The sequence below is a fragment of the Thamnophis sirtalis genome, unplaced genomic scaffold (assembly GCF_051295495.1).
Source record: "Thamnophis sirtalis isolate CommonGarterSnake01/CBP01778 unplaced genomic scaffold, rThaSir2_p1.2 scaffold_1, whole genome shotgun sequence".
Lineage (NCBI taxonomy): Eukaryota > Metazoa > Chordata > Lepidosauria > Squamata > Natricidae > Thamnophis > Thamnophis sirtalis.
Window position 1 is genome coordinate 118,585,585 of NW_028261381.1, and position 13,057 is coordinate 118,598,641.

Below are 13,057 nucleotides of genomic sequence, written 5' to 3' on the forward strand. Positions count from 1 at the left end.
GACCTAAAGATTTTGTTGCTTCTTTTGGTCTCAGATATTTCTTTTTCATCCATAAAATCACATTTCCAATGTATGATTGCCATTATCACCTTCTCTTTGCCATTTACTTTATCTTAACATTCTTTTTAGTCACTACCAGTGGTGGGTTGCAGGCGGTACACCCCAGTACGGGCGTACCGGAGCCTGCCCGTAGCACCAGGTACCGTTCTAGTACGGTGCGCCGGAGGGCTTACGCGCATAGTTTCTACAGTGCCTGCAAGACGCTGTGCTGAGCAGCTGGAGCATTGTGGGGGCATCGCTGGAAGGTACGACGCATGTGCGCAGTGCACAGGTGTGCCTAGGCCCTGCACGCGTTGATTTGGAGGACGCCGGGCCCCGTTGCAACCGTAGCAATTGCAACGGGATCCGGAACCCACCACTGGTCACTAACTACATATTCTGCCTTTACCAACTGCAATTAATCTTCCCTCAAATTATTCTGTTTTTGCAGTCTCCAGGACTATAGTCAATTATCTATTATGTGTTAGCTGTTTATTTGTTGCCATTAGATATAAAACAAATAGTCCCTTTCAGTAAGTACTTGTGCCATCCTACTGCTTTCTTTTCCTTCACTATATTTTGGACCTTTTATAAAAGGTATGCCCCAGGATTTCTTTCCATTCAACTGTCAAATTTCATTTCTCTTTCCACCTAGTAGTTCTAACCTGTGCAGAGCCTTTGGTATTTATGTATTCTCATTTATATTAATAAGAACCTACAACTTAGAGTGTGCTGTGCATTTCATTATATGCTGCTAATCCTGCCTTGCATTGCATTAATGAAGATGTTAAGTAAAATAAGACTTGCCGTCAATCCCTGTGGCATCCTCCAACTCCTCTACCAAGCTAATGTAGAGGGATTTTTTCATTTGAATATTGTGTATTTCCTTGGCTACTTTATTATATTAAAAAGTTACTTTCATTTTGTGTATGTCTAAATAGAGAACACTTACATTCTTTCCAATTTTTTGATGTGTCTTCGTAAGTAGTGCTGATTCTGAAAATAGTACACCAAGTTCTTTATCTCCTAATGACTTTGATACACACATAGTATATCCTGGATTTTTGACCTTCGGGTAATTTGTATATATATGTTTAACTTGCTAAGTTACTCAGAGAGGAATCCTTACCTCTTTAAGTTCTCTCAGAACTGAGTAGCACTTGAGTAGGACTATTGTCATTATTGAATTTACAGGTAGTTGTCAATTTCTGCCCAATCGCTTAGGGACCACCAAGAGCTATTTACAACCCAAAGTTACAACAGCCAGCCTTCCTGCAGTCATGTGATCACATTTTGGGCAGCTTTACAGATGTTTACAACATCCTACAATCACATGACCTTATCAGTATTTTTTGTCAAAAGCAAGTGGTTTCAAGCAAAAAAACAACCTTTGCCTAAAATAAACATGTTTAATGACTGCTGTGTTCACTTAACACATTTGCTTAACCATTGCAAAACGTTCATAAAATCAGACACAGTGACATGGTGATACCTCTTAATGGCTTCCACAACTTAGGCTATTAATTCTGGGCTCAATGATACTATTAAGTTGAGGACACAATGTACAAAGTAATGTTAATTTATTTTTGAATGCGGAAACAGCATGAGGTCTTTTTGTTATGTTATATGTTGTAACATTTCTGTAATTTGACAGTGAAATAAGAGTTTCAGTACATTCAGTACATTGTAGACAAGCAACTATGGTATTATGCAAGCAAATCCGTGCAATAGAACCTTGATAGCTTTTGAAATGTCTTTATTATGAAGTTGATAGTAATACTACTTAGTATGCAACATGTTTTTCTGCTTCTGATTCCTTTCCTGTTGATGGTTTAAACTTTATCCTAAAAGACAGAACCTATCTATTGTGTCAATATCTTCATTGCCAATTCTAAAACTATTGCACCTATTGTCGTTAGTTTAGTCTATTACTTGTTAATTTTTTAAGAAAAAAATCTACTTGTTTCAATAGTTTCCAAATCTGCCTGTGCAAAGTAGAGCAGTAAGGTAAAATACATTTGTATAATTTATAAATTATTTTGCATATATTATTGCATATATGTTGCAGGAAAAAGTTTCTGAAAACTTGATTTGCTCTAGAAAAAAGATTTATGTAACCAAATGCAATTTTACTATCGTTAGCTAAATACAAGGAACATAGGAAGAAAGAATTACCATATATTAAATTAAAGATTCATCACATTAAAACTGTAATCCCTTTAGAAAAGGTAATTTCTCTCTAACTTAATCAGCGAAAGTCTTTATTGCCTGAAGTTTAAATTGATTTAAACCTTCAATAAGGTCAGAGGTGCACATGGCTGACCAGAGGCAGCCAATTAACACATTGTCAGATGTGCTTATTTACCTTGATTGAACAAATGGTGGTTTATTTGACTTGGGGGAGCAAGAATGGGTTGCACTGAATCTTTGTGAACTCTAACCTCTAAGAGGGCAGCAATCATTCAGATATCAATCCATTTAGAACAAAGTCTTTAAGTTTATTGGGTATTGGCTCTTTACCCAGAAACATGTGAATTACTACTTCTGATCAGGTAACGTGCATTACCTGTGACACATATATTTGTTTTCATTCTTGAATATGTATTGCCATTAAATTAAAAAAGTAAGCTTAAAAGCAATGCATATATACTCAGACATTGTTGGCTTGTAGTTTAGAGTAGAAAGACTAATAACAAAGATGCTTACAGGCCACTATTCATAAATATTGATTGTAGTCAATGGATTTATTTATATATAAATAATGAAGATAAAATATATAACTCTTCAGGCTTGAATCTTCTGGTTTAAAAGGCTCCGACCCCAAATCTCTTAACTCTTCATGTTCCTATATTTATCCCTGCCCTTTAATCATATTCTACATAATTTCTAAAGCAGTAATTTGAAATTGTCACTGTCTTCCATATAGGGATTACCTAGAATTAGGGATCCCTTGTAGTTTCATCAACAATCCTTTTTCCTACTTCTTCAGTTCTTGGTTGAGTACGTATGTTGAATATTGGGTCAAGATTCAGGGGAGAGAATGGTTCAAAAGGCTGATGTTACTAACCTAATATTAATAATGTTTAATATTCCTTCCAGGAGTTAGTTGCAATTTAAAGAATGTCGCCATGTTGGGAGGTCAAGATACTTGATTTTAGTTATTTGTAGCTGAATGTATGAAAGAAAAATTGCCTGGAAGAGTCAGAAAAACATTACTTCCGACTATAAGCTGAATATAAAAAAAAACCGAACTTGGCAGTCATATTAATGTATATTAAAAATGTGTCCTCTTCCTAGTAAACTTAGCATTTGAAAGTTTGAAAGTGTGCTGAATAGAGATAAAATGGAAATTTAAAGCAACCCTTCATTTCTCCTTACCTTTTGCTACATTTAGTAAGCAATGGGATATCTTTTGCCATGCTTCTAATTTTCCTATGATGGAGTGTTTCAGGGACAAAACTCTGTTCACACATACTTCTCATTCACACATACATCACGTTATTAAACATCAGAAGCATACTCCTGTTATAGAAATGAAATCTATTAGTTTTGCTTCCATTCTGAAAGCAATGAATCGTAAAATTCATGTGCACGAACAAAATATAATGCTAATATAAAGAAATTGAGCATCTTCAGGATGATCTCCGTTTAAAAGAAAAAGATATCCTGTCAGATAGTCTGCTAGAGAGTGGTAACTCGAAGATGGGCTCCAGGATGAGTCCGAGTTTTGTCTTCCAAACCTCTGGTCCAGGTGACTGACTCATATTGGATCCTGCAGTCACTTATTGTGTCCATGTTTTACACCAGATATGTGGTTCTTCTAATTCTCACCTGCCTCCAGGACCAGCTGATCCTTTGCATAAATGCAATATCATAGATGAAATTCTACTCTTTTCTCTTCATTGGATGTTTTTCTTTGCCAGATCTGGATAAATAATAACCCTGCTCCCAGAAACCTTTTGATGACAATACAGGTGAGAAGCTCCTTCAAATGATGGTTGTTTGAAGCCCTATCCTAGACCAGGGATATGTGGCTTTCTTACCAGGTCCAGTTCACTATAGATGCCCTTCTGAATACACAGGGAAAACTGACCAAGGAGAGATTCAACCTAGAAATGAGGAACTTTCTGAAAGTGAGAATAATTAACCAATGGAACAGCTTGCCTTCGGAAGTTGTGGGAGCTTCATCACTTGAGACTTTCAAGAAGAGTTTGGACTGCCATTTGTCAGAAGTGGTGTAGGGTCTTCTGCTTGAGGGTGGGGTTGGACTAGATAACCTATAAGGCCCTTCCAACTCTGTTAATCTGTTAAAGTAACACAAGGAATGGGGATAAAAGGAGACTCCCAAAACAATGTAAATGACATGGAAATATGCACAGTAATTCTAAACAGGTCTCCATCATTGTCACATTCTCCTAATGCCACCAAAGCTCACATGAAGGGAAAAGGAGGCAACAATTAATGCAAAAAATGATCTGCTAAAGGGAAGGCACTATATCCATACAATAAAAAACCTTCAACCCAGTATGTTCTCTTAGCTTCAAAATAAAATCTGATGCTATCTAAGGAAAATCAGGTCAAGTGTCTGAAGAAACATGTTTGTAAAAGATAAACTCCCCTTAACTCTTCTGGGCAGATTTCGGTTGCATATATTCCGGCTGTATAGGAGTTAGATGACGTTAATGCAGCCATCTGCTTAATCAAACTAATATAAATGATAAATGGGTCAGTCTTTAATAATATGGATCAGTCAGAACCCATTGGAGGAAAAGTATACAATTTATAGATTCAGAACCACCATCACTAGAGCCTTTGTTAATATCAACATGATGGCTGGTTTGTAATTAGACTACAATTGAAAGGAGACAAATACATCTATTTTCTAATGGTTTCTTTGTAAAAAGTATTGTTTCCAAAGGCTTTTTTTCATTTGATATTATAAACCAGTTTATCTGTTTGCTATTAAGTCTTCTATATACTGTATAAACAAGTAACTAGTTACATGTTGTCTCTTATATATTCCAGAGTCTTTTTATAACTTTTGAAAAATATAAACCAGTACTTCAAAAATGAGAACAGTTAACACAAAATTGGAGTCTAAAGCTTGAGTAGTTTTCTTCAAAGTGATCTAAGAATTGTTTTGAACTTTTAAAATACAGTGACTACATGGTTAATTTTACCAGAAGTATCCAGGAGACTTTCAATGCAATGTTATCTGTTACATATTTCAAAATACTGACAGTTATTTTATCAGTAATTAGTATTCATATTATGTCTCAAACAATCTGTTCAAGAATGAGGGAAATGAACTGGTTGAACAGCTCTTCCTATCTGATAATTAATGTATCGGGTGGGGGTCGATGTGCATGCAAAATTGAGGTCAAACAGGAAGTTATTTTTAGTTAAATAAAGTAAATTTAACTAGGGCTTTGCCTGGATTTAACTTTGGAATAAACCTATAAAAAAGAAAATATCGTCCTGCTAAATAATTTCTCTTTTGAATTTGTTGCTCATCTTGTCAATATGGCACTTGATAGCTGGCTGGACTCCCTTATTCAATGGCACGCATTTTTAAATAGCACACATCTTTTTTTTCCCCCTTACAAAAACCATTTGTTCTTTTAAACAAATTGCATTCTTTTTCTTCCAATTTTTTGGTTATATATAGCACGGCAAAACAATATTTTAGACATCTTAAACAATTTAAAAATATAGTTGATGAATGTCTGCTAATCTATTATATATTCTGCATTTCCTCCTCCCCCTCTTCAGCTGCTAATCATAAATTTTGATTGCCAAATAGTTTAACATACTCTTCCAATAGTTACATGTGTGAGTGTTCTGTGAATTGCAGGCAGTTTTATAAGGACAGATTTGGAGTTGCATATGGGTGTTCACATGGTTTGATTGTCATGAGAGTTTTTTTTTTAAATTAAAACACTTCTTTAAAAAAAATAAACACAATGTACTGCAAATAATTTCTCAGAAGTGAATTTATACTAAACTAATCTGTAACAGGATGAAATTGAAAGCATTGATTATAACCACTAAAGTCCTTCTACCAAATAATGAAGGCTATTTTTTTCAGAATCTATCATGTGGCTTTAAACTTTGACTCTTTTTAATAGTTTTACACCATGACCGTTGCTGGGATTTTTTTTAAAAGCTTAATGTTTGAAGGATATTTTGTGTGGTTTTTATATTTTCATTTGTATTGTCTTTATTTATGACATTGTATGACATTATCTTGAACTATAAGAAAGAGCAGAACATAAAGCCCTTCAGAGCTTCAGACTGGCTTACCTAACAAACTGTCTTTTCCCAATAGTTTCTATCCATCCACTTCAATTTGGCAGGTTGGGATCTTGCAGGTACATCAGCCAAGTACTGTCAGCTGGCAGGAATCAGGAAACATATCTTCTCCACTGAATCTCCTGCCTTTGAAACATCCTTCAGAAATTAGGATGGTACCAATACCACTAGCCTTTCATAAGGCTTTTAAAAGCCTAGGTGCCCATGCCTGAAACTTCGAATATATTAAGGGCCCCATTTAGTGGCTATATTGACAATTATTATGATAATTTTCTCATCTGTATATATTTATTTTTTTCTGCTTCTAATTGTTTTGTTTTAGGATTGCTCGCTGCCAAGAGTCACTTGGTTTAAAGGGGTAGCCTATTGAATTCAATAAATGTTATGTAAAGTTATCTGAATAGAATCTGTAATTCTATATGGTTACTGGTTTAATGCAAGGAACAAAGTACAGCTGTTCATAGTTGCCTATCTTCATAGCTAGAAGGGCCCCTTGGGCATTATTGGATCAATGGAGGAGGAGAAGAACTGTCCCTTGAGAGCCACCCCCACCCACCCACTCCATACATGGGAAGTTTGGTAGTATGCTTGATAAGAATAAAAGATTTTTTTCAGATTCCCATTTTGCCAAGAATATTCTATAGCCTGACATAGTCAATGTAATAGAAGATTTTCTATAATCAGTAAAGGACACCTTGATTATTATTTTTTTGTATTCCCTGGCTTTCACAATTATTCAACATTCATCAGTCATAATGCCTCTTAATCTTTAGCCTCTTCTAAATCACTTTGAACATCTCTTTCTATGAACAGTTCTAATCTGCCTTAAATGATCCCCAGCATTAGTATGTAAAATTAAATTCCTTCCTAAGATGTTTGCCTTCCTGACTTTGGCTTCTCTCCTTTGCAATTCCCTCTATTTGTTTGTTAGATAGATAGATAGATAGATAGATAGATAGATAGATAGATAGATAGATAGATAGATAGATAGATAGATAGATAGATAGATAGATAGATAGATAGATAATAGATAGATAGATAGATAGATAGATAGATATTTTTATTTCTTTATTATTTTTATAAATAACTCAAGGTGGCGAACAAATCTAATACTCTTTTCTCCTCCTATTCTCCCCCACAACCACAACCCTATGAAGTGAATTACGATGAGAGAAAGTGATTAGTTAAGACTCACCTAGCTGGCTGTCATGCCTAGGGCAGGACTAGAACTCCAGTCTCTTATTTTATAGTCTAATACCTTAACCATCAGATCAAAGTGTATGTTAATTACCTAATGTATATTTATACTTGCATGTTATTTTGATTTCAGATTAATTTGACCATAAAACTTGTCAGAATCTTCTTCTTCTGAGTTAGTAGTTGAAGCATAAATAGATAACAAGCATTACTGATCTTATTCGGGCTTTGCTATATCCTATTCAACAATGAAAGCCATAGTATTCCTTCTTTTTTATTCATATGTATTAAACAATATGACTTTTGACTGAAAGTGTCCAGTTCCCATCTATTTCACTTTGTTGATGCCTGAAGTATCAATGTGTAGTTGATTCATTTCATTTTTCACTGTGTTGAACTTCCTCAAATTTATGCTACTTACATTCCATGTTCCCAGTGTATTTATTTCTTTACATCTTTGGGTTTTCTTTTCCTCTATGCCTACCTTTAGCAACAAGATGTCTCAAAAGCTTTAATCTAACGACACCATAAATAATATCAGTACTCCAAAAGCTTTTCAGCTCTTTCTCATTAGGATGTTGAATGCTATCTGACCTGATGGTTTCATCATATGCCAGCACTAAAGCAACACTCAATTTATCTTATCTCTCTATATTTGGTAAAGTTCAAGAGTGATTTACTACTTCCTTCTTCAACACAGAATGAAATGATGCTTTTGCTGATGTGATGAAGTGATCATCTTTAACCAACATTTTCCTGTATCTCTGTTGCCCAATATAGATACATGTTTGCTTTAATTAGAGACCTGGGAGGACCATCATACCTTGAAGGACTGCTGGGAGTGCATATTCACATATACTTTGCCTATCTTGGCTCCTGACTTTAGCAACACATACTTCCCCTTTTCCCATGATTACACAGCATAGCAGTACTGGTAGAGAGGGAATTCCAGATTATCTGGTTTTTAAGTCCAAACAAGGAAGTGAATTCATCTGAAAAGAATTTGATAACCATTAAAGCAAGTAATAAACGGTGTACAACAAGGTGTTTTTGTGGCTGTACTCAAAATCCTGGCAGTCAGCCACATTCTGAAACAGGAGCTTGTAGGCAGTCTCTAAGGACAAAGCAACATAAAATGCATTGAAAGAACCAAGCCTTGATGTAATCATTGCATAAATGATTGAGGCTGTCTGTTTATTCTTGAAATTGCTTCAATAGAATGTAGGATAAGCTGTTAGAAAACATTGATGGCCTATCTTTCGGCTTGTGATAGCCGAATGTGGTAGTGATAGATTTTACTTTCCTGGGCTCCAAAATCACCGCAGATGGGGACTGCAGCCAAGAAATTAAAAGATGCTTGCTCCTGGGGAGGAAAGCTATGATAAATCTAGACAGCATACTAAAAAGCAGAGACATCACCCTGCCAACGAAAGTGTGTATAGTCAAGGCTATGGTTTTCCCAGTTGCAATGTATGGCTGTGAAAGTTAGACCATAAGACAGGCTAAGTGCCAAAGATTTGAGGCCTTTGAACAATGGTGCTGGAGAAGACTCTTGCGAGTCCCTTGGACTGCAAGGTAATCAAACCGGTCAGTCCTAGAGGAGATCAACCCTGACTGCTCTTTAGAGGGCCAGATCCTGAAGATGAAACTCAAATACTTTGACCACCTAATGAGAATGAAGGACTCACTGGAGAAGAGCCTAATGCTGGGAAAGATAAGAGGTCAAAAGAAGAAAGGGACGACAGAGAATGAAGTGGCTGGATGGAGTCACCAAAGCAGTAGACGTGAGCTTAAATGGACAAGATTGTAGAGGACAGGAAGATATGGAGGAACGTTGTCCATAGCATCGCAATGGGTCGGACACGATTTTGCAACTAATAACAACAACAACCACCATTATCTTGAGCATTCAAGAACAAATACAAAATATACTGTAACTCACTTAAACCTTTTAATGTAAAATTAGCAAAGTAAGAAAAACATAATGATCTAATAAAATTTACTTGAAATAGTAGGTACATTAATTTATTTCCAGCTACTGCTTAATTTTATATCATATTTTCTTTGCACAATATATCACTGTATGTTACTAGGGACTCATGAAACCTTGGGAGTCATTTCTGCCTTAAATTAAAGTGAATTATTGTAAATTAGAACATTTAAAGCTTCCCTTCTCTCCTTCGTGGTTGACAGATTGTAAACAAATTTACTTCAAATATGACACAAGTCTTCATACTGATACCTTGGAAATATTATGACATTATGTTCGTCTACATATTTCTAGATTGGTCTGTTCATTGGCGATTTCTCTGAGAATAGTTATGAATATGTGAATATCTACATTTAACTTTCCAAAACCATATTTGATACAATGCTTTTTTTTTACAATGTAGCCAAATCCCTGCCAGAAATTATCTTCAGACTGATATATTTTTACTTAAGTTAAAGATGGTAACTTTTAATTAGAAAATATGGAATAATTCCACTGTTTTAAAAAAGATTTTCTTTATTATTATTTTTCCTAGATTGAAGATACTCTGTATTGTGCTGGGCAGATTGCATTAGTGCCCTGCACTATGCAACTTACAAGTGGCGGCATCATAAAAGAAGCCCTGATGTCTTTAAACCATGTTGAAAAAGTCCTGAAAGCCATGAATTTGAAGGCTGAACTCCATCATATACTCATGGCCAATTGTTATGTAACAGACAGCAAGTACATTTCTGTTGCTGAAGCTGTATGGCAGAGGAAATTAAAAGAAATTATAAAGGTATGTATCATATTATTTTTTTCCTGCTTTCAAAGCAACAGTTTAGAAAATACATTCATTCATGACTTGAACTAAAATCAGAACGTTCCCAATGCATTTTGCTGAGGTTCAAAAACACTGATAGAATAAGGTTTGATTGAGCTATTATATTTGGGCTCTTCTGTTTGTATGGACCGCTGAAACATTAAACAGCCTAACAGAATGCTACATTCATCAGCAGGTTTCTCTGAATTCCATAAAGCAAAAGCAAAAAAAGCCTGAAAAAGCAACCAATTCCAGGTGGACATTTTTAAAAGAGGATTTAGAGTCTGAATCTAATGTACATACATGCCTTTTCTTTGTCAAATTTCAAGAGAGTAGTTTTCTGCACTTAACTTTCACAGAGATGATCTGCAGAGTTTCTCTTTTATGGAGGAATTTTTATTTTATTCAAAATCAATTACAAAGTAATTACGCTTACAATTATTATAAAGAACACACTATATGCCATCTTGAGCGTTCGTAAAAAAAATTGTGGGGTATAAATCTAATAAATAAAATTTAGATGATAATTAGTAAGATTAAATATGATATGCATAACATCTGTTGGGAGCAGTACTTGATCAGTATATTTACATGAATCACTTGGGTAACTAAAGCTGATCAAAATATTTTGAAATTGAACCATTTTTAATTTGGAACATCCTTTTTCTCAGGCAGAGGAGCTCTTTCAAGATGCTAATTTTGTGCTTGTGAGACTTTAAAAATGATAATGTGGCCTTCTTTAAATGAGAAGAACTGTTTCTAATAGAAACCAACAGAAATCAATAGTTTGGAATGATTTCATTTTACATAAGGCCATCATAACCAGTCTCTTCTTTCCCTTTATAGTACACTGCTCTTTTAAAAAGTTTCTGGGGGCACCAGGATACCCTGTGGAAAGTAAATAAAATAGCTAAATTTTATAGTTACATTGTATGTATGAGTTATTGTCATGTATGAGTTAATAGGCCAATTGGGCAATGCGAAGTATCTTTCAACATTTGTCAACCCCAAGATATAGATCAGACAAATCAAATCCTAAGACTAAGGCTACTTCTATTAAGATTGCCTACAATAACTGAATCTTGGAAGTCTGATTATGTTTTACCTCCTTCCTTTCTTAAATTCATTTGAATTAGTAGTGTGTCCATCTGAGATGTTTATGTATACCATCTTCACTATTTGGGTTTAATTAGTGTTTTTATCCTCATTGCTTTGGTAATGGATTTCTCTCTCCCTCTCTCATTCTCCTTACTCTCTACAGCATATAATTTGACCAAACATTATTGATAGATTCCATTAGAAAATAAATGTACATGGAGGAAAAATATTTGCTACCTTCAAATGTTTATCAGTCTAGAAAAATTGTAAAAACATGGGGTACCAGCGACCCTCAAAAGGCTTATGAACAGAATTCTTCCAGGATGAGGTAGTTGGTGCAAAGTATATTTAGACCACATAGTCATGTAATATGAAACGTAGGGGAGACATTTAAAATGTTTAGAAAAAAATCATAACATGCTTAATAGAATCAGATGTGACTACAACCCGGAAGAATATCAGCTAAACTTTACAGAGGTTAGATGTTTACATTACATAGTAGGAAATGAGAAGGTAAAGGTATAAGGAACAAATAGGAAAAGACCGGTGTATAGCAGAGTTTAATGTGTGGCTAAAGGATGTGCAAAAGAGAAGGCTTTGGTTATATTAGTCATGATGTATGCAGCTGGTCCAATGAAAAACTATACAGAAAAGATGGTTTGCATACATCAAAGAAAGGGACCAAGAAAGGGAAACTTATCAAGGAAACAAGCAACCTAGAACTAAGGAGAAGATTCTTGAGAGAACAATTAATCAGTGGAACAATTTGCCTCTAGAAGTTGTAAATGCTCCAACACTGGAAGTTTTTAAGAAGAGATTGGATAACTATTTGTCTGAAATGGTATAGGGTATCCTGCCTAAGCAGAGAGTTGGACTAGACCTCCAAGGTCCCTTCCAACTCTGTTATTCTATCTGATTTGGGGTTGTTTTCTTTTGCAACTAAAGACCTATGATAATGTTGATATCATGCAGGAGAATCTCCTACCTCAGTACAGAAGCTTTACAAAGAAAGGAGAAGAGAAATTTAGACATTTTGGAATAATCAGCATTGCTTTTATTCTTTTGAAAAGATTGGGGATTCTGTTTTTAGTAACGATCATTAATAATCACATTTGCTGAGAAGAGAATCACTTCTAAAGGGTGACTTATCTAATCATCGCAGAACATAAAACTAAAGGGAAAATTCTACCCATTTACTTTGCCAAAACAAGACTGCTTCTACATTAGTTGCTCTTCATTAATACAAACATAAAGTCATTGACATATATCCACTGTCTGAGGAAGGAAAATTCAGGGGCTTTGGTTGTTGCTAACACACACATCAGGTCCAAATTGTATAGTCTAGAGATGTTGAATATAGTGCCAGCATCACTTAGCTCAGACTAATTGTCTACTCATCTGTGAATGAATAGAGAGAGCCTGTGAAGTGAAATAGAGGTAAATTCACAGTCTGATGTATTGCACCATTGATGCAAAGAAAATACAGGATATAAATATAACACACTTGCTGTTTATTTGCTTTAAGGTTTAAGGCTTAGCACAATTTCTTCTTTATATATGCTGTGCTATCTTTGGTCAGGGAAGCTCCTTACAAATAATGAAATCATCAAGTTATCTTG

At 35.0% G+C, this 13,057-nt stretch overlaps 1 protein-coding gene across 1 annotated transcript in view; it reads left to right on the forward strand.

The window, feature by feature from the left end:
• DPH6 (diphthamine biosynthesis 6) overlaps positions 1 to 13,057 on the forward strand; it is a 218,798-nt gene that overhangs the window by 147,007 nt on the left and 58,734 nt on the right. The window contains exon 13 of the mRNA XM_087723172.1: positions 10,074 to 10,316. Coding sequence (XP_087579298.1) covers positions 10,074 to 10,316 — 243 coding nt within the window. The remainder of the gene's footprint in view (positions 1 to 10,073; positions 10,317 to 13,057) is intronic.